At 38.9% G+C, this 25,128-nt stretch overlaps 1 protein-coding gene and 1 non-coding gene across 2 annotated transcripts; one reads left to right on the top strand and one right to left on the bottom strand.

Annotated features, from left to right (window-relative positions):
* Positions 1–1,279: 1,279 nt before the first annotated feature.
* On the bottom strand, positions 1,280–20,288 carry akna (AT-hook transcription factor). The gene is made up of 24 exons (XM_060890936.1): positions 20,050–20,288; positions 15,878–16,201; positions 15,107–15,281; positions 13,968–14,772; positions 13,081–13,381; positions 12,703–12,777; positions 10,198–10,354; positions 9,888–10,012; positions 9,191–9,250; positions 8,955–9,076; positions 8,706–8,868; positions 7,946–8,121; positions 7,544–7,717; positions 7,198–7,426; positions 6,586–6,689; positions 6,121–6,389; positions 5,803–5,959; positions 5,020–5,196; positions 3,890–4,017; positions 3,567–3,695; positions 3,319–3,438; positions 3,134–3,232; positions 2,348–2,498; positions 1,280–1,691 (listed from the first exon to the last, which is right to left on the bottom strand). The coding sequence occupies exons 2-24, from the start codon at positions 16,091–16,093 to the stop codon at positions 1,442–1,444; spliced, it is 4,362 nt and encodes a 1,453-aa protein (XP_060746919.1). The 5' UTR covers positions 16,094–16,201; positions 20,050–20,288; the 3' UTR covers positions 1,280–1,441.
* trnar-ucu (transfer RNA arginine (anticodon UCU)) lies at positions 8,352–8,443 on the top strand. Its single transcript is given in 2 exon segments — positions 8,352–8,388; positions 8,408–8,443. It is a non-coding gene; the product is annotated as a tRNA-Arg (tRNA).
* Positions 20,289–25,128: the final 4,840 nt, after the last annotated feature.

The following is a 25,128-nucleotide window of genomic DNA, read 5'->3' as shown; positions in this document are numbered from 1 at the left end:
CACCTCCAGGGTTGGGAGTTCGATTCCCACCTCCGCCTTGTGTGTGTGGAGTTTGCATGTTCTCCCCGTGCCTCGGGGGTTTCCTCCAGGTACTCCGGTTTCCTCCCCCGGTCCAAAGACATGCATGGTAGGTTGATTGGAATCTCTGGAAAATTGTCCGTAGTGTGTGATTGTGTGAGTGAATGAGTGTGTGTGTGTGCCCTGTGATGGGTTGGCACTCCGTCCAGGGTGTATCCTGCCTTGATGCCCGATGACGCCTGAGATAGGCACAGGCTCCCCGTGACCCGAGGTAGTTCGGATAAGCGGTAGAAAATGAATGAATGAGTGAATGAATGTTTTCAAAATTCATTTTGAAAATGTCTTTTTTTTTATTTTTATAGAAAGCTACTCGAATTGGTGTAAGCACATGATTCTTCTATTAAACTCATACCAGTGGAGATAAAGTAATTCCTTTCTATGACAGCTGTACTAATGTTTAACTCGCGTAAATCGAAGCGACTTTCAATGCTGAATGTGCGTTGTGATGATGTCACATGACAGGTCCCAAATATGTGCAAAATCTGAGGTAATTAAAAAAAGTGTATATTAAAAGTTAGAAAGAACTTTGGTAAGTGTACATCCTAGAAAAATGTATATAATTGCACCCTCTCACAGAAGTGTTAGAGCTAAAAACTACATTGTCTTCAATTTCTAGACCCACGTTAGTAAAAAAAAAAACACGCTTCCTCTATATCGCTTTAGACTACTGCTTATGCTGAATCACAGAGCAGTGCAAGACACTTAGAGGAAAGTGTTATCAACCCTCTTACATACATGAGCTCACAGAATCACTAGTCACTCTGACTGACAACAGCGTGATTAACTTTCCTTTCTTGGTGCTGTGTCATCATTAGGATTCAAATCTGTGATGTGTTGCTTCATTCTGGAGCTCATGATTTCCTGCATTTTCAAATCTCCTTTTAAGGGCACAAAGCAAGTCACAAATCAACGTACCATAAATAATATAAAAGGAACCAATTCCCCTAAATTGTTAACAGTCCCCTAATTTCAGCAGCAGTTTCCATTATGAAAACAGATTTCAGTTATTTATTACAAACACATTAAAAAAATTGCAACACATTTCCAAAATCTTTTGTAATAAAGAGCTGTGCAAAAATGCACTAATAAAACCTAGTGAAGAAATGCAGGAGAATATTTCCAGGTATAAAATCTTACACACACCAACAAAAACCTTATGCATAGTATTTCCAATGTATGAAATGATTATAAAATGATCCTAAAATGGGCATGTAAACTACGGTAAACAGTGCAATATGTGAAGCTTATTACAGTACATCTGCCATAGTTAAGTTGTGAGTGTCCACATGTAAGGTCAAGAAGGCTGAGCCTGCAAGCTGCAGTCTGCTTTCTCTTGAGGTCAACTTAGAGAAGGGCGGCAGCGTCAGTAGGTACATGATTTTGCGAGTGGGCTCATGTGATGCAGTCCTGAGGAAAGAGAGCTCACCATGCGCTCAGACATCTCTCTCACGCTACCGACGGCGGCGATGGCGCGGCCCAGAGAGCGGTTGAGAGCGTGCTGAGCATCTACAGAGTGCGAGCGCATACGATGACCCCTGTAGCCTTTCCCTTCACTCTGTGAAATGTAAAGAGGCTTTTGGTAGGAGGCTGAAACCACAGGGCTGGAGTAGTAGCTGTAGGACAGAGAAGGTCAAAGTTGATTTGAAACATGTGTAAGTATGTACTATGTTAAAGACTAATGTTTCCAAGATAGCCACACGATAGGACTTTCTACCACAATTATTTTGTAAAAAAAAAAATATTATTCATTATAAATATATAAATTTCTTTGCTTTCGTTGTGTTCATACTGACATAGGTAAATAAAGCAGCTGATGATCTTTGGAAGCAAAAAAAAAAAAAAAAAAAAGATTTTGCTGATTTCCCTAACAAGGCCTATGAAGGCAATTGTACATAAATACACAGAGAACACAATTGTGATGACAATTCTAATTATTATTTCTACCCTGTGTTTTTGAGCTTCCAGTAACAAATTAGCATTCATTACTAAATGCTTAGCAAGGTTCAAGGATTGAAATAGAAAATTTCAAACAAATGAATTTTCTAGAATAGCATAATATAACAATATTAACAGATACACATTTAAACTAATACTAATTAGTCTAATTTATTTTTGTTCTTTTGACATCTTAGACTTTGCTATAGATGAGAGATGTTGATTAAATACAATCCTCTCAGGCATCATTCTCAAACTAGTGCCTACTTACTAAATACACTAGAGTCTCTGATCTGATTTAGAAAGCTGAAGATGCTTATTCTGAGCTACTCACAGGACCGAAGGACAGACTTGCATACACTGGAGCAAAGGCACACTGCCAATCAGTGGAGGAGGAGGAGGTGCTACTGCCAGGTATACGCCCCCTGTCTGCATGCGCGTGGGCCTCACAGGCCGAATTTCCTTCGGCACTGAGCTTTGGTTTGCTGCAATCAGTTATCAGTAATGATTATACAGATACACATTTCGATAACCCTGCATGCAGATCTTATTCTACTGGACCTGGAGGGAAGAATCAATAAAAATAGATCTGCTACACACACACACACACACACACACACACAAAAACGACGTCGGGCCGCCAAACGCGGCCTGCGTTTAATTTTAGGGTCTTCTGAACCCTGACTGAATAAAAAAAAAAAATAATAACTAAAAAGAGCCCTTTAATTTTAATAGATTGCAACATAAAGCAATAAACCCAGTGACATAAACTGTGCTAATGATAAGAACTTCCATAACTCTTTCTGATAGGACTATTTTAGTGCTTTTACAGCAGCAGGAGGTGAATCCCTACAAATAAAGCTTTTGAATTTGGAAATAATTCTGCGATCTTTATACATGTTTCTGTGTAATGGCAGTACTTTCATTTGCAGTGTAGGTGATATACTGTATGTTCAATCAGAGCTGTTGTTTTGTTATTGGTCTACTAAAATGAAATCTTTGGTCCTGCTCACTTTATAATGCAAAAACTTTTGACACTTGTTTGAGAACCTTTATTTTATACTCATTATTTTTAGTGTGATGCAAAGTGCAATGACGTATAAATAATGTCATTTCTCACCAGGTGGACAGACTGTCTCTCTTTTTGGTGCTCCACACAGTGGACAGTGATCAGAGTAGAAACGAGCGTGACTAGGTGAGCTAACGTTTCTTGCTTTACCTTAAAAAAAAAAAAAAGAACATTGCATAAGTGAATAAACAATACATGAGCAAAGCACGGCTCACATAATGGAAAAAAAATCTTACATTCGGAGGTTCTGTTGCGTCTTGCCATACAGCTAGCGCACAAAGGTACTGGTCTCCCTCTAGGTTCAGCCTCAGTATTTCTCACATGTGATCTGTCAGCTGATAAGCTATGCTTCTGGCCTTAGGGGAAAATAATAATACACTAATATTCATTTGATTCTTGATGTAAAAAAAATGAAATCTGAAACAGAAATCATTACCACAAGCTTACAGATGAAGTCTGTGCATAGCCTACAACAGTGTCTTACGATTTGAGGTGGTCTTTGGGCTTCGTCTAGTTTCAGCCCTCGCTCTCCGCGTTGTCTGTATCATCACAGGTGATGCTTGGATGTGGTCTGGTGTCATGACTTTAAACTGTGTATGGTCCGAATCTGTACCTGTATTTTTAACAAGATATAGCAAATATATTAATAGATACACACATAATACAGTGTTATTAAATACTGATTCATAGTAATACATAACCATGATTTCTTCCCTATTAAGTGTGTTTCAGTCAGTACATGAACTTCATTTCTGACAATCACACACAGGCTACAATACTGTAGATAGATTTGTTAAATGTACACACTGGTATCTGGCTCTGGTCTGAGGCGGGGCACAGATGCTGATCTTCTTCTTGGTATAGTTTTCTCATGCTCAATCTTCACAGTGCCCACAGTCTCTCTTGGATCTCTCGTGCTGGCAGTCTTTCTCTCCCTGCATATAGAAATGAAAGGTTATGTGTGTTACCTCGGGAGGACAACCAGTGTGGCTTCCTTCAGTACTAGCGGAGTTTTCCTGCTTCCTTGCCAAAGACTAATAGCAAAATCATCGACTTTTGACCGTGCCAGACATGCCATGATGGTTCTCTGGCATTTCGACTCAACCCATGGGATCCATGGGGCCTGGCATTGGCATTCCTTTAATTAATCCTTTAAACCTTCAATTTCTTTTTCTTTCAGACACTTCCTTCTGAGGGTGAGGATCACTCAGACTCACCACACAGCATACAAGCTGCAACAGAGCAGTATTCAGTCTGTAAAATTGAGCAAGGTTTAGACACTAACAGTCTTGGGTAGTGTGTTTGTACCATGTTTCTGTCAATTCATGCCATATACCAATATCCTTATATGGACTTTTGAATACACAAGTGGACTCCTTAATGAAGTGGCTAGAGTTCAGTCAATCGCATGGGTGACTATACCACAAAATGGGTTACGCAAGTGATTATAGGTCAAATGGCAGTCTTAATACCAGTCTGGAGCATGTTCACTGCTGCTGAATTAAGCTCCTGCATTACTCTCTGTTCATTAGAACGCTCCAACAGCAGCACATTTCTCTCCCTGCCTTCATAACACAGCAAAGAGCTGACCTTTTTTTTTCCTAGAGGGCACTGCAGTCAGTCATGGCTCTGTAAATGCTTATTGAAGGTGTTCTGCTCCCAGACACACAACAATGGCAACGGTACAATTTAAAAAATAACCAGCAAAAATAATTCACAAGACAAAGATGGGAAAACACAATAAGCATGACAGCAACCTTTTATAGGCTGCGGTATGGCGTCACAGTCACAAGGTGATGACTTTGCTGTAGGTACTTGCCGACTTAGAATTCTGTACTACTCTGAAGGAAACCGTGTATCAGTGTGAAGTATTCAGAACATTGTCCTTCGTCTAGATTTGTCAGAATAACAGAGGTGCAAGGTAAAGTGTGAGATACCTGAAATCACGCTGCTGTGGATGAGGCGTAGATGTGTGAGGACGTGCATGGTCCCTAATGTCTTTTGAGGGAGAATAGGGTGCCCTCACACGATGGAGAGGACCGGCTGTCCTGAGAGTTCCCTCTAAGTGCTCTCTGAGTCTGTGTACCTCTGCCTGAAGAGACTCGATGGCCTCACTAAAAAAAAAAAAGAAAAAAAAAAAAAAGAGAATATAGAAACATGAAGAGTTTATAGACGTGTAGAATTGAATGATAGCTAAAATACAGCATGGTGCAGAGGCCAAGTGACATGTGATGTAATATGTGGTATAGATAAATGAACCACACTCAGCATGCTTTATTTTTAGGTTCCATACCACTCCATGCAGTTTCACACAACATGTGGTAAAAGCAGTTATTAAAATACCTCCCCAATTATGTTCCTCAAGATTATCAACTCTCAATGACTGTAAAAAACAACAGGAGACGTTTCATTTAAAATTACAATCCCTAATTCCTTAAGCACATGTTTGTCAGTCAAGCCACATCCTACATACTTATATTTATAAATGTGTATATCAGATGTTTTTAAATGTTCCATTCTGAATCGGTAAATCAGACTGAATTAAATTTTTATGCCACCGTTGAAAAAACAAATTGCTAAAATAATATTCATTACTCCACTGGGGACTTTTCCCCATAATAATATACTGCAGTGCACTCCTTTCAGTGTCCACTCTGCAGCAGGCATAAATCTTGGCTTGTCTGTGTTACCGTGCCTATGGCAGCTACAAACAGACTCACTGGTGATTCGCCAGCTGCCCAGAACTTTGGGCATTGAGGTGGTCACCATGGTGATAGGGTGCAGTAAGGGAGGAGCTTCTGAGATAAAGGGGATCCTGATTGGACGGTTGTGTCTGTTGGTCACCCTGTCGTATTCCATCTTCTGATAAGGAATGGGCTAAAGACAAATGGATGAGAGAAGTCAGTGAGCAGGAAAGGAAATACGATGATACGAATCATACAACACGGAACCTACCGAATTATATGTCTACAGGTGAGCTCTTTAGTCTCTGACCGGTTCCTATTTGGTAAAATGTACAAGCCTTAACACATATTTACCACATTCGCTCTGTTGCTCCAGCTCGCTAATGACACTACTAGGCCAAGGCTGGAGAGGTGTACTAGGCCAGCGCAGGGGGGAGCTGGAGGCAGATGAACTGGGATTGTGATGCATCCTTGCCCCTCCTCTTCTCCCCAAGGACCCTGGAGCACCTCCAGAAGCAATGACATGGGCTCTAGAGGCATCTGAAGATGGAAGTGTGTGTGTTGGAGCGCTAGAATCAGGATTTATTCTGCACTTTTCCTGTGTGACAGATGGCCTTGTCGCCCTGGAGGAAACAGGAAAAGAGGGTGGAGTTAACACACACACACACACACACACACACACACACACACACACACACACACACACACACACACACACACACACTCACCACTCACATAGTGCAATCTGCCTAAAACAGGAAAAATCAACAGCAAACAGAAAAAGAACGTTCTGACTATGGACAAAAATAGATGACTCACCTCAATGCTGCCCTCTGCTGGACAGGGCTTTGTGCTGCAGGTGTGAGTCGACTGCTCTCCGAGCCCAAGAACCCACTATCTGTTTCTGGAGTTACCACACCATCCTACAGCGATCCCAGAAGCACAAAATCTATAGCTTTCTAGAAGTCTGACGTTCTTTAAGAAGTTTAATGTAATGGAATACAGTGAAAACACTGGTAGACTTCATAAAAACAAATAAAGATGAATCTCTGAAATGAATAATGTTGTAAAATGAGAAGAAGTGAGAGGAAGAATACAAATGTAAGTCCTCAGTTCAGTCTCTGATTTTGTGATTTGCTCTTAACAACAGATTATTTTTTGCCACTCACCCAAACATCTTGGTGTTATGGAAGTCATACTTCTTATGTTTATGTATCAATTACAGGATTGTGTGGCAACATCTATCTGCCTTTTTGTGTAGTAAAGGATGTGCAAAATCATATCTATTATCCAAAGTGTATAGTCAAAGTTTCTGGAGACTGAGTAGAATTAAATAAGAAAATTTACTTGATTATTATTATTTCTGAAGTCTTTAAGATTATTCTGAAGTCTTCTGAAGATTATTATTATTATTTCTGAAGTCGTACTGACCTGAAGCTGTGTTCCCAGGGTTCTGTCATTCTCTTTAGAGACCCTTTTTCCCATGGCTGCACTCTTTCCCTGGCTGCTGTGGGACTTTATGCTACCTGTAGCACTTCTTCTACTGCCCTGTTTCCTTGGTAATTCTGAATCTGGGACTGAGGCCTCTGGGACAGTTTCCATGGAGTTACACACATGTGAGCTACCAGAAGGGCCTGAGAGAGAGTCTGCCACTGGCACTCTTTGAGAAAGAGAGACAGCCAGAGTAAACAGTCAGTTTTTACATGATAATGGTATTGAGAAGCTGAAATGCATTAAAGCTTTGATTATTTTTTTGGTAACTTGAGACCGGACTCACGGCTGGAGAGGTTTGTCTGCGTGCCGCTTGTTTTCACTCCTCTGCTGCTGTTTACTCTCTATCCTATCAATTCTGGCTGGGTGAGGAGAAAGATCCTGTAACTCCAGGGAATTGTGATCCACTTGAGCCTGGTCTCCGTCTAGTAGCTTGGAGAAATCTCTAAAGTCCTGGTAGCTGAGTATGGGGCAAAAAACAGCACAGACTCATAAATGTCTAACATTCAGATAGGTGTGTTTGTGCAGTATAAAGCTCTTTGTCTACAGTGTATTAAACACTGATGCATGTGTGAAGTACTTATGTTACTTGAACAGAGTTGAGGATGAAGAATAAAATGACTGGATTAAAACAGAACTGCTAAACAAAAGGTACAGAATTTAGAGGCCAGGGTCATAAAGCTCTTACTTGTCCATCAGCTTGCTAAAGTCTTTCTCCACACGTTGATGTTTGTGTTTAAGGGGATGGAGGACAGATGGAAGCATGTCTTCTTCACCCTCCTCTTTCTCTCCGTCACTCTCCCCACTGACGGAACTCACCTCCACGCCGACTGTGACTTCTACATGAGCTGCAGAGGCTGGGTTCTGTTCAGAGACATTTCTTTTATTTCTTACATCTTCATAACATTCTAAATAAGGTTACATGTTTTTCATCTAGTACATTTTCTTCATCACTTAATTAAAGATAATCTAGCATGACATTACTAATCTTAGCTAAAGTTACTTAGCTAATTAAATTACATAAAATATCAATGATATTGCGGATTAAATCACAAGTGCTCTTAAATTTTATTTGTCAAAGCACTCAGCCGTGTGGCTCTGTGGCGCAATGGATAGCGCATTGGACTTCTAAGTAACACTCAGGAAAGAGATTCAAAGGTTGTGGGTTCGGGTCCCACCAGAGTCGAAGTTATGTCGTTCTACTGTTTGCAAAAAACCCCACTCAGCCTACTTACGCAGGGAGAAAACCAGACCAGACCAAAAACCATGTCATTGCCTTTCCACACCACCACCTTGTGTTCACACTGAAACCTGCATTTAATTTTCTTTCAACGCCTCACTTTCAGATGCCAATTATTCATGACACGTTTAGTGCCCAGTCAAAGGTTATACAGTAGGTCACATTGCCCTACAGATGTGTGAGTAGGTCAATGACAGAGTTTAAGTACCTCAGGCTGTGGCTCTGTCTCATTCAGAGACACGAAGGGCTGAAGGGCATGAGTGGGGTTGCTTGGAGTAGCTTCTGTAAGCTGAACATGTTCAGAATGTTCTATCCACTCCTTTAGTTCCTCCAGTTGTATCCCTGCCTGAAATATCAGACTTTCGAGTTCCCTAAAATACAAAGGGCATTATAGAAATAAGGCTTATGTTCCAATATGTTGCAGAATTCATATCTACATAAAGTGCTCAGTATTCACCTGTCAGGGTCAAAGGTTTGTGACCTCCCTCCTGTTTGCCTCTGCACTTGTTGATGCTTTTCACGTGCAGCAAGGTAAGCCTTTTCCATCGACTCCTGACCCTGAGTCAGCTGAGACAACCCCTGTTTGCAACAATAATGTGTTAGATGGCAGACAACATCACATATATATATAGAGACAACATCACATTATATATATATATATAAATTTTAAAATGTTTATAATGATGATGATACCTGTGCCTGCTCAGAAGATTTAAGTCTGTGACTCTTTAGCAGCTTCTCAAACTCATTAATCTGAGCAAAACAATGATCACATTCAACACAGGTTCAATCAGAACTTTTCATTTCATTTACACCAAAAAGAAATAAATCATGGTTAGCATTTGGACACAAATTAGGTGCATTAAGGATTCTTTAGGGGTTTTATAATCTAGTTAATTGGGATGTGGTAGCGCAGTGGTTAAGGTGGTTCGACTACTGATTGGAAGGTCATTGGTTCGAATCCCAGGTCCACCAAGTTGCCACTGCAGGGCCCCTGAGCAAGGCCCTTAACCCTCAACTGCTTAGGTGTATAAACTGAAATAAGAAAAATGTAAGTCACTCTCGATAAGAGTGTATGCTACATGCTGTAAATGTAAATCTAGTTAATTAATACTGTCACATCACATATAATACTGTCTGCTGTTTGGTATCGAATCGAAAAGCCAAGCAGTTCTATAAGAGCTATAAGGAGAGTGCTGTTGATAGACATGAGCTTCCATGCTAAGACAGACACACCGAAATGTGTCTGGAAATGTCATTTGTAGCAACTGATATGCAATTTAGCAATTAACAGTATTTTGTTTGATATAGAAAAGACAAAATGGTAAAAATGAACAACTTCTAGTCTACACTTTGACGTTGAGAGGACGGAGGAATTTAATGTCAACACCTGTATCTGAAATCTCGCCATCTGATTGGAGAGTGCTTCAGTTAGTGGAGGTGCAGTAGGAGATTCCCTCCAGCTGGAAGTAAAAGACTCCACAGAAGACGGGCGATTGGGTGTCGCTCCGGTAGCTTTTACCACATAAAAAAAAGATAATCCTTTTTATTTATTTGTTCTCTTTGCTTCAACTGTAAATTAATTCAATATTCAACAGATCAATTGGATGACAAATCTATAGTTTAATATGCTTCTTTAACTATTCTTAAAAAAAACAACAACAAAAAAAAACAAAGATGTGTGTTAAAGATGCTCTCACCTGAACTGAGCCTTTGCTGAGTCGGCTGGACAGCATCGATGCCCAGCTCTGCCCTCTGAGCCTGGGGGAAACTCAGGGCTATAACCTTTGACCCCTCCCTCAGAACACCTGACAGAGCATGCTGGCTAGGTTTGGGAGGATCCGAGTGTAAGCATACCTGACAAATCACACATACATGACAGCTGTTGCTTTCCTTTACATTGTCTGTTATTTGATCATAAGATGTACTGATGCAGAGGTGCCTACAATGCCATACCGAGCTGTACCTTAAGAGTCAGAATTATCAAACGGGATCAGAGAAGAGCCTCTGTGTATAAACCTTCTTACGAATTGCAGAGATTGACCGCAACCTAGTGCCCAAATCAGTTAGACAATGGAATATTTGTTTAAGAAATGGTCCGCAAATAGGAAGGACTGAAAGCTGTCCAAAAACAGGACTATGTGTATACACAAAATGAAAGAGAAATACGCAAGCACACACTCTCTGTCAATAAAACTCTCCATAATGTGTGTCTCTGCAGCCAGTCGTGTCTGAATAGGAAGTGCCAGAAAAATAAAACAATCAGACACAATATCACACCGTTTTACCCCTATGTGACCCTTGTGCTTTGAGTAATACAGCAGTATTGACACTGACACCTAAATCCTCCATCCTTATACCTATAAAAGGATGGACAGATGGCCAGGGCATGTGGGGGTAAGCTCCTTGTAATTAGCACAACAATAAACCCAGCCAGATGGATAAACAGCAACCGAGAGACTGAGTGCTATAAAATCCAAAATTACTGCAAGTGTTGGGTCTGTAAAATGGAACCATTAGAACCATCAGATCCATAATCTATCTACGTTACCATGTCCTTTTTGTCCCCTTGTCAGTGAAATTCCTAAATGTGATTCAATACTGTAAGTTAGTACACTGTAGTGTTCCCTACTTATATGAATTTTGGAAACAGAGCAAAAAAATAAGAAAGGGAAACGCAGTGCACCATTTCAGACACAAGGTCAGTCAATGACGTGCTAATTAATACTTTCAGGGAGCATGATGTCACATCCTGGTCCATCCTGTTAATCACAGTGTCACAGCTCAGTGGACAGCACATTGACTTAAATAAATATTCACTATCCTTGGCTTTTGCCACGTTTATTAGTGTTACAACCTGTAACCAAAATTGACTTAATTATGATTGTGATTTCATTCATATCTGAAGGTACAAATTTGTTCAGTTTCACATCTAGGTTGTAACACAACACTACAGCATGTGCACAGCAGCTTTATGACACAATGTCAGAGTGACACTACTTTTTTCCCCTCTCACTGTCCGGTAATCATAGAGGCAGTGAATGCAAGTACAATGTGGAAAAGGAACAAACGGACAGTAAAGCAAAAACCGAAATAGTAAAACATGCAGTCTGTGAACGAGGGTACGGACCGCAACGCAAGAAGCAAGACACAACGTCAACGGAAGCTTGACTGTGATACACAGAAAAACACAGGAACATGAAACGGGAGTGTTTATCAGTGTGAAACGGCACAAGGGGGAGAATGATCTTGGCATGTGATTTGCAGGGTCATGAGAGTCACTGAAAAGCTGCCTTGTGATCACATGCAGAACAAAAAGTCTATATATATATATATATATATATATATATATATATATATATATATATATATATATATATATATATATGTATATATCTATTGCATCTTCAGATATCAAACAGCATACAGGAGATGTAGCACTCCAGATTTCTCTCTAGTTGTCGCAAACATGAACACATTCTCAAATCTCTACACTGGCTGCCGATTTCTCAGAGAATAGATTTTAACATTTTACTCTTTATCTATAAGTCTCTCCATAATACCGCTCCTCTCTACTTATCTGAGCTTCTTCATCCCTACTCTAATACTAGAAGTCTTCGTTCATCTGACCAGGCTATGTTGGTGGTACCTCGAGTACGGCTCAAGCGTAGAGGTGAGCGTGCCTTCTCTGTGGCCGGTCCTAGACTATGGAACTCCCTGCCATTAGAGATTAAGTTTTAGTTTTAAGTCCATACTAAAGACCCACCTATTTTCTTTAGCCTTCTCATGATTGCTCAGGGGTTCATGTTTGTTTCTATTTTATGGTTTATCACTTTCTTTTAAACTGGTTATTTTATTTTGTCTACAATTTTTTATTCTTTTTTTTAATAATAATTCTTATTTTAGCTTTTTGAATGCTATTTTTATTGTGAATGTGTGTATTCTTAAGTGTATGTGTAATGTCAAACGCACTGTGAAGCACTTTGGTCAGCCGTGTGGCTGTTTGTAAATGTGCTATATAAATAAAGTTGAACTTGAACTTGAACACTCTCAATCTGACTGTAACAGACAGTTAAGAGTAATACAGTACATGCAATCTTTTTTTTCTCTTTCATACAGGTCTCAAATGTATTATTAAAAATAGTTGTTTTTAAAGAATGTTTAGGTGCTCGGTCGTAAAGACCTACATAAAGGGAAAATCGTACCTTGGCTTCCAAACGTAGCCTGTCGATTGTATTCTCAGCTTCTGCATACTTTGTTAGAAGCCTATTGTAATCCTCCTAAAAAAAAAAAAAAAAAGAAAGGGAGACAAAATGTGTGACATCCCCATAGGCTGTGTAGAGACAGTGATTTTCGACAATCAGAATAAATGTATTTTTGTAGCTACAATCACAACGGGATGCTTGTGGGATCCATCAGAGTGAGAAAAAATGGTATTTTTTGCATCGAGTCACATCAGTAACAAAATAAAACACTACAGTAAGTGATGCATTAATTAGAAAATAATCACCGATGGGGTATTTGTGCTTTCAGACAAACAAAACACTAGAGCTGAAAATTTGGTTCTCCTGGTTTGGTCGTACCTGAAGCTGTTGCACCATAGCGCTGGCCTGCAGAGGGCACCAAAACTGCTCGGGCGTTGTAGTATTCAATGGTTTCTTGGAGTCTGCGGAGGCTACGGAATCCGAGGGCCCTTCAGTATTACTCAACAGAGCTTCCCTCACAATGTCAGCCGGGGATTTGAACAGGACAGAAGCTTCAGGTTTCGAGTTTTCTTTGTGAGGGGGCTTGCGACTCTTCGGGGGAGTGTATCTGCTTTTGGGAAAACGAACTCTTGGCTCCACTTTGGAAAAATCTGGTAACGGGTGACTCAGCTGGCCATTCCTGAGAACGCAAAGACAATACAAACTAATTCAATGTGGATTTAAAATGGAAGTTTATGAGCACATGTGAGCTTTGAACCTTCTTTGTTGAAACCATGTGTGCCTTATGAGATGACTTTTAAGGCAGCGAGATATGGCTGAGACTCTGTCCAGCTAAGAGCAGAGCTAATTTCATGGTTTTATCCTGACCTATCTGATTCATCCTGATGTGACTCACCTTATGCTGCAGTGATCAGCCCCACATGGATATCTTAAAGATCTACACTTCCAGCCCTTAAGGTCTCACTGTGGCTTCGGTAAATATGCTCACCTAGATATGACAGATTTGTACTTAATTACTGCATGTAATCAGGTGAGGATGGGTTCCCTTTTGAGTCTGATGTGGGTTCTTGCAGCACAGCACCATCTGGCAACAACTGCATTCAGATGCAAATTATTTACGACACATTTAGTGCCCAGTGGAAGGTTATACAGTTATACAGTAGGTCACATTGCCCTACGGATGTGTGAGTTTAAGTACCTCATCTGGATTGTTTGTACATCTGTTATGTGTGTATAGGCTACAGAGGCCTCACCTCACCACTTACCTCACATCTTTCAGGTCAGTTTGAGAGATCTTAGGGGGTCTGTGGTGTCTCCTGTGTCCCGATGTGAAATCTTTAGCTGTAGGCTTTGCAGATGAGTTGGAAGATGAGTGATTCATCTGTGGTGTAGAATCTATCTGTTGAAGAGTGGAACTAGGAGGCTGATGGTGACGTTCCTGCGGTCCAGCAGGTAAACCATTTTCTAAATGAAATCTCCTCAGTGCAGGAACAGGCTCTTTCTCCTCCTCCGCTACTCTGATAGGTGGGTAAGTCCTAGGGCTGTGTCTGAGTCGAAGGCTGTAAGTCCCAGGTAGCTTTGCGTATGTTTCATCTTCAATCCCATGGTTACTCGCCTCGTCATGTAAAGTCAGTTTTGGGATGTGAGGATGGATATGGGACTGAGGAGCATTTCTGAAGGAGGGTGAGGAAGACAAATGGCTCCTCTCATCACAACTGTTCTGGGAGGGTGTGCAAGTTCCTAAATCTGCTATATCAGATTTGTTGGTATTATTCATTCCTTCACGACTGGTGATATCACAGCTGTCCGTCCAGTTATCCCGAGGCACTATATTCATTTCTAGAGGATGCGACTCGTCTCCATGCAGCTTAACCATCGTTAAAGCTCCAGCCTCAGTCTCTTCATGTGGAATTTCTGAAATGAAATCTCTATCTGGTCTTGAATGTGGGAATGTGGGTCTGCGGATGTTAAAGCTCTCTTCATCTTCCTCATCAAGTTTCTCTTCATTATCAATGTCGTCATCATCATCATCACTCCAGTCTTCCAGAGAAACACTACACTCCATATTGTCTAAAGAAAAAGTGAGAAATTAATTCATGGATGTTCCACTGAACACTGAATGTAAAAAGAAATGGTTAAAATGTATGAAGTGTAGAATAAAAAAAAAGCAGTCTAATAAAACCACGTTAAGTTGACTGTTGATAGATAGACTGTGATAGTGATCATCACTTACTGTAAGCCCTTAGGAGCAACCCTAGAAAACAAGCTTTTTAATTACAGAAAAAGCTTTTCTAAAATAAATAAATAAATAAATAAATAAATAAATAAATAAATAAATAAATAAATAAATAAAGTAAATAAAGTAAATAAGAAAAAAATAAGTGAATAATAAAAAGGTTGGTACTGTGTCTGGGTGAGAGAGAGTCATCTCCTATGGGCTCTGAGTCCAGCAGCTCACTCAGGTGACAGCTGAGATCTTCCAGCACTGGAGATGGACCATCTTCAGGTTCTGGAGTATAAACATCTGATAACATGTCCTCTTCTTCTTCTAATACAACCTCGTCTTCTTGCTCTGAAGTCTAAGTGGGAGAAAAGATGGTTACAGATTTTATTTTCACAGAACTTCATAATAAACTAGATGCCACTGCATGCCCACCGGTGTTGCATTGCTATTAGTGTATCAGGCACAGCAGCGATTTCTAGGATTTCTAAAAACCAATAGGTAATTATTTTTACTTTATTATCACCTTAAAGGTGTAATATGTGTCAGCATCGGTGTCACTTTCTGGCTGCAGGTCAGGACCACCTTTGGTCAGAGGTAACCGTACGGTGGCTCGACACAGGGAGGTGTGTACACTTATGCATACAACTGTATGCTTTTTATTTAATTTACTTCTAAATAAAATGTAAACATTCTGTAAAGGTAGTACAAAATGTAGAAATGTTCAAAGGGGGTGAATATTTATGCAAGGCACTGTATATGGAAGGGCAACCTGATGTAGTGGTGAAAAAGTGTATGAACTAAATGATCATATATATGTACCTTACTGTATACCTCAACCGGACAGGAATGACATAGGTTGTGTCCCGAATGACATAATATACAGTGCACTACACACTCACAGTACTTCTAGTGTACAGTATGTAGTATGTCAGACCTACTTAACATTCGTACCTCCTCTTGTGTCTCTCTCAGACCAATGATACCATTCTCATCCATCTGGTTCTGGAAGTCCGCGTCTCTGCCCTCATCCCAGCTGAGTTGTGAGCTGACTGGGCTTGGCGGTGAAGAGTATCCTGAGGCAGGGGTCCAGGCACGTATACGCACTCTGGTGATGTTTCTTTTTCCCTCCATTTCCCTCGCTTCCTTCCTCTTCCTTTCACGCTGCATGGACAAAGTGCATTTGTAGCTTATTGGTCCATTTACTACCTGCCATGTCAGAGTCTGTCTTCACCGTCATGGCAACGTCCTGGTCTGAACAGGTGATGTAACACAAATCTGAAAAAAGAAAATGAAAAAAAGAAAAGCCACACAATGTGAATCATTATTATTAATTATTATGAATACTATTTAATTACATTTCTTCTTATTATTACTGTCGCCTACTCAGACATAAAGCACGGCTTGTTAAAACTAAAAACAAACACAACCGATAACAATCGTCATATTCACAAGTGTCACAATTCAGAGTAAACGAATCCACTGAGCGCAATTAAACAGGTTTGAAAAGCACCAGGAAGAAAACAAACAGTCGCCTTGCAGGAAACCTGTGCAGCCCAAGAGACGTAGCTGTAAAGCACAGCTCCTTGAAATTAGCGCTGCCAGTCATTCTGTAATGAGCAGCACTAACAAACTGCGATGAAAGTTTACACACATGAACAAGAATTCTTACATCTGACAGCACAACGCTTTTTCACTGTATGGCTCCAGTGTTTGGAATCACTTCGGGACATGTGCTGTAATGTTGTAGTTGTCTGTCACCTCAGTGGTTTGCTGAGTATTACTTTTATTTAACATCATACTTTTGGTCACTTCATAGTTACAATGGTTTATTATGGGATGTTGTGGAACGTCAAATCTTTACTGATATTACTTAGGTTACAAGAGTTGTACAGTGTGATTGAAAACCCCAAAAGGCCTAGAAAGTAAAGTGTCTTTCTCATGGCACTTTAATGTAGATGATATTTCAAATCCATCCATCCATCCATTCACATTCTGTACTGCTTATCATACACAGGCTCATACTGATACCTGTAGTCCACATGGTAAGGGACACTGTAAACAGGGTCCCAACCATCACAGGGTATGATCACACTTACACACACACACACACACACACACACATATCTCCTTACACTAACGGAGGAAACCGGAGTACCCAGAGAAAGCATCAAGGCCTTTAGGGAGAAGATGCAAACTCTGTACACATGAATCTGAGGCCAGAACCCCAAATCCCTGGAGGTGTGAGATACTGCACATATATCAGTAATTTTTTTCAGTTAAGAGTTGAAACTACAGTCTGATCGATCATCACTGCAAATTAATCAACAATCAGAATCAAGAATCCAACAGAGCTGTGGTATAAAATGAAATGATAATGATAAGAAGCATTATTGTGCGTGATAAAGATGACCAATGATTAATAAAAAGAGTTTGGCTCTCTTCACTAGCAGTTAGCCATTATATATAGCGGTATATCGACTAACGGCATGATCAGGATATTCGCTAGACTATTGTATAATGTTCTATAACGTCAGGGGAAGAACTGAAACATAAGCCTCTTACTGATTTACCATGTGAGAAAGAAAGAAATCGCTTGACACACACTTACCTTGGCTTTAAACAAACAAGCTGCAAGGATGTAAAGTATCACATAAACTCTGCAAGTAGAAAGTACCAGGATTTTTAACCCCAGTACGCTACTGTTACGGATCTCTTGACTGACAACAGGCATGAAAACCACACAAGCTGGAAACACACACATAACCAAACATAGCTAATCCTAAATATGCTGAAGAGTTACATGCTAATTACCTGCTTGGTAACAGTCTCCAGGCTGCCTTGGAAGGTCAAAAAGCCTTCTGCGTGGTCGTGGTTAAAACGGAGAAGGTATCCAACAACAATGAGACCCAACGAATGCTGAGAGAGCGTGTACGTAAGGCCGAGCGGCTATATATAAGCTACTTATGTCCCAGGGTCACGGCTGAGGACGCAGACTGAGACGCAAACCAAAACTGTACAACTTGCTTGTACAATTTGCTGTACAACTTTTGTTTGTTGTAATACGTTATTGTTTCTATGGTAACTCACACGAAGACTTGAGTGACATCATGGACACTCCATGCTAACAGAGAAAAACATGGAATTGTTGATATATTGTTAAATGAGTTTCTTTGAGGAGATGTTTGTGCAGCATTGATGGAAGGGGTCTCGAGTCTTACAGCTTTGTAAAGCATTTTGTGTTGTTTCTTTTGAAAAGCTACATTTGTTGTCGTGTTCTTGTCACTTCGGGTGTGGTGAGGTAACGTATGTTTATAGCTGCTATAATGCTAGTAATAACAGGAACTCACTTGTTTTACGGATGTTACACAAGATTATAAAAGTTCTTAAAAACACAAGAACTAGGGTATATTAGTGTATTAGTTTCGTGCTTAGTCACAGATGAACAAGTGAACGTTTTCAGTATTTAATTAGAATGCTTGGTAAGGGGAAAGTGTGTTTGGTAGAACAACAGCTTTAGCACTATAAACCTACAGTGTGTTCAACCTCAGCCTCTTAACACAGATTACAACTCAATCAAGCAAAGTGCAGCTTTATTTAGTTAATTATAATTCAATTCAATTCAAATTTATTCGTATAGAGCTTTTAACAATGGACATTGTCTCAAAGCAGCTTTACAGAACACAAGAAACATTGCAAAAAGTACAAAAACGTTAACATTATACGAAGATTTGTAAAAATAATACTGCTCACTGATATACCTGATCCAGGACAATTACAATATATTACAGAAGTCCCCATAGTGCTACAACATATAGATATGTCTTACTAATGGATGAGGTCATTTAACTAAAACATACTACACATAACTTCACTTTATACAATAGTTTAATCTAGTATCAGTGGGATACAAATGGCAGACCCTATACGTGCTTATATGATCGTACAACAAGTGACTACAAGATTCCTACTGCATTTTTTGGCATTGGCATAAGATGCTGTCAACAAGTGACTTATGGCTGATTATTTTGTGGAACCAAGTACATCTACACACAGGATGGTACGATGGAGTGATGCTGGGGCTGATGTCTTTCTAGCCCAGTTTGTAGATTCATGCAGCCTACAGTATCAGTAACAGTCAGAAAAAAACTAGCCCTGGATCTTGGCTCTGTTTGGGCTGATATTTTTTGGCAGATGATTTTTTTTTTAGCAAGGATTTGGAGAACGCATGTGAAATATGAGTGGCGAATTGAACGAGCACACAAAAGGTGAATTATTTACTCTATCTTTATTTTTTCCTACAAAATGGCTTTAGGGGAAAAATGAAAAGTTTAGGATTATCCAATCAATGCGAAACTTTAAATGAAAAGATTGCAACACTTATGTTTTCACTTCCACGATTTCCACAAGGTCCAGCCAATGTGTATTAAAGTCTGGCACCAAATGATCCCAGGATAAACTCCAGATCTGCTGTGTTTCTGACCAGGATAAAGTGCATACTGAAGACAAATGAATGAATGAATGAATGAATGAATGAATGAATGAATGAATGAATGAATGAATGAGTGCTTGGTAAACACTTAAAAAACGTTTATCTCATGAACTGTTCTCATTATGCCATTGATAAGACTTTTTTTTTTTAATTATTAATAAATAATCGATTCCACAAGATCACAATTAGACGTCATTGGTAATAATAACCACAGTTACAATGAATCCTTGTGAAAAATCCAGTTTGACCTGATCAGATACCAGTCAAACTGGTGGACCATCTTTACCAGTTGGTATGAAAAAAAAAAACCCCCTCTATTTTAAGAGAATAACACAACAGTATATTATACCATTAATTCATTTAACCAAAAAAATAAGAAAGCTGGAAATAACTTACAGGCTCACAAAGATAATCTATCACCTTGATCAGTGGCATGTAAATGTTTTAACAACTAATAACCAGTCAAACAAAGATACAATAAAAACACGGTATGATTAAAGTGTATACAACATTAGTATAACTCAATAATAACCATAGTTACCGTAAGTCACCGAAAATAAGCGCAATTAAAAATATAAAAAAATGCAATAAAACACTTTTGAGAAGCATAGAAGTTTTTAAAAGCTTAACTTACCTTAATCTGGGTATCCAGAACTATGCATATGTATTTTAAAAAGTAAAGTCTTGTATTTTTTTTTTAGTTGTACGTTTCCGTAAATCAGTGTACTTGACACCGAGGCCCCGAGTCTCCGTTACCAAGAGAACAACAACACAATCTTCCGTCCATCACTAAGCGACCACAGGAACATATACAGTACTTTAACCCAATTCGCTCATACTTCTAGAAAGTTTACAGTTAAACAGACATCTAATAGTTACAATTGTAAACAAAGTAATTAAAATATATATATAAACTTATATAAACTCTTCACTGACGACAGCTAAAGAGCCAGTGATTTGAGCTGGATCATATATTTGCATAATAATAAAAAACGTGACGCTAAGACGAAATCTAATTGGCTGAGGCGTGAAAAGGGGGCGGGTCGACATCCTTACCTTTTTTAGTATGATCATTAGCAATGCTGAATGAATCACAGTGTTTGTTCGTTTGTAAAGTTTTATTTATTTGTTTTTTTAAAATAACAACTGATACTGTTTTTAATTTTGGAAAAAAACATTTGTTTTCTATCTGGTACGTGTGCTATGAAAACCTAAAGCGTGATTCGTGAGGACTGTTTGAAGAACTGACACGTTGCATTACTTCAGATAAACACAAGATGGCGACATTTCCCGGTTTTCCAGTTAAAAAAAAATTGTTTTGTTTTAACCTCACCCTCTTTGTCACTAGGTGGCAGTAGTGCATTAAAAATCAGATACTTTTCTGCATGACTGATGAGACATTTAAGTATTTTACTAGAAAGTAGCATACTACTGTAGCTTGATTAGTTCCAGCCAAGCACTTTATATCTAATATTCAACACTGAAATAACATAATTAGAGACAAATTACAAAGATAATGTTTTTTTTAGACTGTAAGAATATTCCAAAATTATAAGCAAAAAAAAAAAAAAGAGAACAAATACTTTTAAAAAATGTTTTTTAGCAAAATCTACCAACAACAGTTTCCTAAAGTCTAGATTGCAGTCTAGGAGGCTCCTCAGAAGCTCTCTGCTATGAGCACCAGCATGAAAAGTGACATTTGGATCAAGATCTTTTCAGTTTTTCAGCTTTGCATATTAATGCATATTAATTCAATGCTTGAATGATTCCTCTGACGTTCCTTTGGTGCATATGTTATGGCATTTCTTCTGTTACCCGTATCACAAAAACTAACTGCAGTAATTTAATTTACTTTTACAGCATCTGGCAGATGCTCTTATCCAGAGCGACATGCAAAAGTGCTTTGAAGTCTCCAGGAATTAATACATTAAAACTGGTTCACTAGGGTACAGACTTAGATACCATTACTGTAACTTAAAACTCTGGTCAGGTTTTTTTCTAATACACACAAAACAATCAGAGAAAATAAGGGCTAGTTGAAGTGTTTCGGTCTTCCTGAAGGTCTTCAACCGTCATTTGAAGATACCAGTGACTTCTTCTTCTTGGGGAAGGTGGGAGCAGTGCTGGTAGATCTGATGGAGCGAGGTGCAGTGTGAGGAGTGACGAGAGCATTTAGTGTTTATTGACCTGCAGAATTAGTAGAAAATGTTGCACAGAGATTCAGGTAAATGAAACAACTGATTGTTAATAAACCAACCATTTTCTCATATACACTAGAAAGTGCATTACCACAGTCGACAAAATTAGCGGTAGCTGCAGACCCACAAGTCAAACTACTACTGGAATGAGCGATTTGTCGTGTGCTCGTGTCATTAAAGTGTCATTTATAGCTTTTGCAGAAATGGAAAACGTTCACCATAAAAAGGGCTAAATCCAGGATGTGAAGAGACCGGCTTGTCCCAGCTGGCTGTGTGGTAGTGGTTCATATCATGTTTATTTCCTTCTGTTTAAAAACCCTGTGAGGCCACAGGATTGTCTGTGTAAATATTTTATTAACTGCTGAAATGTGAGAAGAATTTAAAAAAAAAAAAAAATGTTCTGTCTTTAAAATCAATGACCTTATCTTTAACTTAGTATCTATCTATTCCAAGTTTCTAATTGGCAACCTATAAATTGTAGAACAGAATTTTGTGCTATTAGCTGTGATTTATATATCGGGTTTGCCATTGAAATGTCTTGTAACGATGGCTTGCTTTTTTATAAGGATGTTTCAAAATACATCATCCTAGTTACATAGTCGATAAGAAACGTAGCTGTTTTGTGCTTTGCCTACAGCGCAAATTTTGGCAGACATCTGTAACATTACTACCAGCTCTCAAAGGCCGACCATAGCAACAGACCTTACCTTGGTTTATCACACAGCATCAATCCAGTATAGTCCATTTGGCTCGGTCGAAAACAGCTGCATTAGAGTAAAAAAAAAAAAAATTGTGCCATACTAGTTTGCTTACAGTTTAGTTTTGGATTTTTCTTTGCTGATCAAACTGCAGGTGGCTGCTGAGATTAATCTGGCAGGTTGAGATAATAGAAGGAATAAATTTATTTGAAAATTGGCACCAACCCAAGGGAAATATCAGGGAGGAACATCAAATAACAGCAATGAAATTTAAACCAGCAGACTGGCAATGGACTCTATATATAACACTTTCCCTGTGTAATAGGATCTGATATATCTTGAAGAAGCACTTAATAGAAAAGGGCCTTAAGAAATGCAAGAAGCAATGAAAAGCTATTTACTTTTTTGATTTGTTCGCGTAAGCCACAGCCTTCTCAGCTTATCTCCATTAACTTCATTTTAATGTGGGTGGCATTTAGAATATACAAATCTGAGATTTGTCTGTGTTTTTAGACATTTCGTTTTATTCAGTTGTTGTCTAATTAATTATGTAACTTCTTTAAAGATGAAATCTGGATGTATTTCGAGGATAAACGGGGAATAAAAAACATTGGTGTGGATAAATACTCTGAATGTAAGCATCCGGTTGTGTTCATTTGTCTTATATATTCTCTTTATGGTTACTCTTTCTGTTGAGACCAAAATAAACAATGTCATGTTACTAAGAAAGGGCAAAATGCTAATTTCTTCATCTGGAAACTTTTCCTGTATCAAGAAAGCTTTACATTTGGTGGTTAAAAAGCGTTAGCACAGGAGAATTCTTCCAAAATAATTAAAGAAATCTCTTTAAAAAAAACCTTCACCATATCAACCAAATCCTACCTTTCCCTTTTTTGTTTATTTTCCTGGTCACAAAATTAATTTGTTAATATAAATCACTTAAAAGACAAAATAACTTTTTTCTTCCTTTCTCTCCCAGCAAAACATCAAGACTAATAAAAATCAACCGATAATACAGTATATCATTTCATCTTACCCTTCTTTCTTTTATTTATAACTAAGCAAAAATATTGAGCTGCCTTACTAGAAAATGTCACGTTTTTGAAAGAGAATGAGATTTCTGCTTCACGTTGTCTTTAAGTTATAAAAATATGCTCTCTTGAACCGCAGGGGAAAGAAGAAGAAGACGAGAGGCCAAGCATCACTCGGCGAAGGCCATTCACTGCTCTATGGAAATATTTTTAGATAAGACAGAGGAAGAGAGAAATGCTCAAATCTTCCTCACTCACAATGAATTATGTTTTTTTTTACAGTAGTGCCAGCTGCATGGGTTGTATTTATGCACTCACTTGAATACGTTATAAGTTGTAAAGTAAATACGTTAAATATAACAGGAAGGAATCTTCAGTGTCAGGACACAGTCAGGAGCTTGTTCAAAATGTTCGAGAGAGAGAAAAATCAGGAAAAATTCAATTCAATTCAGGTTTATTTCTATATAGCGCTTTTTACAATTGACCTTGTCTCAAAGCAGCTTTACAGAACATAAACATAGAACAAAAGGTTATTATAAAGAATAATATAAAGATTAATATAATACAAAATTCAATATTAGATATATGTAAATGTGTATGTATTTATCCCCAATGAGCAAGTCTGAGGTGACTCAGGTGACTGTGGGGAGGAAAAACTCCCTTGAATGGTAAAGAAAGAAACCTTGTGAGGAACCAAACTCAAAGGGGAACCTCATCCTCATGTGGACGACACTGGGACACTGTGATTATAAATATACAGTCTGATAAATGTTGTAATGATGCAAAAGACCGCATGGAGTTCACATCTCTTCTTTAGTATCACAGAGTCTAACTGAAGCTGGTAAATCTCTAGATGCCTCAGGATCTCTCAGAGTCGGCCTCATCTCAGTGGAGGTCCAAAATCTTCATCGCACGGAAGACAATCGGAGCTGGTACAATTTCTGGATGCCTCGTGATGGGTAGAAAGAGAGAAGCAGTGGAGAGGGATTAACATAGCTGCTGATCATAATATTCTCAAGTACTAGATGATAATGTGCATTTGGTCTGATGTACAGTAATAGAGTACAATATTATGGAATGTATTACTGTATGTGTACGCCTGACTAAAGAGATATTCATTTAAACAAGGAAAAAGTGTGTCTGAGCCCCGAACACTATCAGGAGGACTATTCCAAAGTTTGGGAGCTAAATACGAAAATACTCGACTGCCTTTAGTAGACTTAGATATTCTGGGAACTACCAGAAGTCCTGAGTTTTGTGATCTCAGAGAGTGTGAAGGATTGTAACGTGTTAGAAGACTAGTTAGATACATGGGAGCTAAACCATTAAGAGCCTTGTACGTAAGTAGCAGCAGTTTGTAATCAATTCTAAACTTAACAGGTAGCCAGTGTAGAGATGATAAAATTGGGGTTATATGGTCATACTTTCTTGTCCTGGTAAGAACTCTGGCAGCTGCATTTTGGACTAACTGTAGCCTATTTATTAAAGATGCAGGACAACCACCTAGTAATGCATTACAATAGTCCAGTCTAGAGGTCATGAAAGCACGAACTAGCTTCTCAGCATCAGATACAGACAGGATGTTTCTCAGCTTGGCAATATTTCTAAGGTGAAAGAAGGCTGTTTTTGTAATATGGGAAATATGATTTTCAAAAGACAAGTTGCTGTCTAATATAACACCCAGGTCTTTCACTGTCGAGCTACTAGTAACAGTACATCTTTCTGAATGGATGTTGAATTGTGAGAGCTTCTGTGTACTGGTTTTTGGACCGATAAGTAGTATTTC

This window comes from Tachysurus vachellii, chromosome 17 (genome assembly GCF_030014155.1).
Source record: "Tachysurus vachellii isolate PV-2020 chromosome 17, HZAU_Pvac_v1, whole genome shotgun sequence".
Taxonomy (NCBI): Eukaryota; Metazoa; Chordata; class Actinopteri; order Siluriformes; family Bagridae; genus Tachysurus; species Tachysurus vachellii.
The sequence above is the reverse complement of the archived record's forward strand: the minus strand, read 5'-3'. Positions and strand labels throughout refer to the sequence as shown.

Excerpts from the sequence above, each read along its gene's own strand:
- akna (XM_060890936.1), bottom strand. The coding sequence starts at position 16,093 with ATGCAGCGTGAAAGGAAGAGGAAGGAAGCGAGGGAAATGGAGGGAAAA. Across the intron at positions 7,427-7,543 it reads GCAGACAAACCTCTCCAGCC|AGTGCCAGTGGCAGACTCTC; the intron begins GTGAGTCCGGTC and ends TCTTTCTCAAAG. Across the intron at positions 5,197-5,802 it reads GGGCAGCTGGCGAATCACCA|TGAGGCCATCGAGTCTCTTC; the intron begins GTGAGTCTGTTT and ends TTTTTTTTTTAG.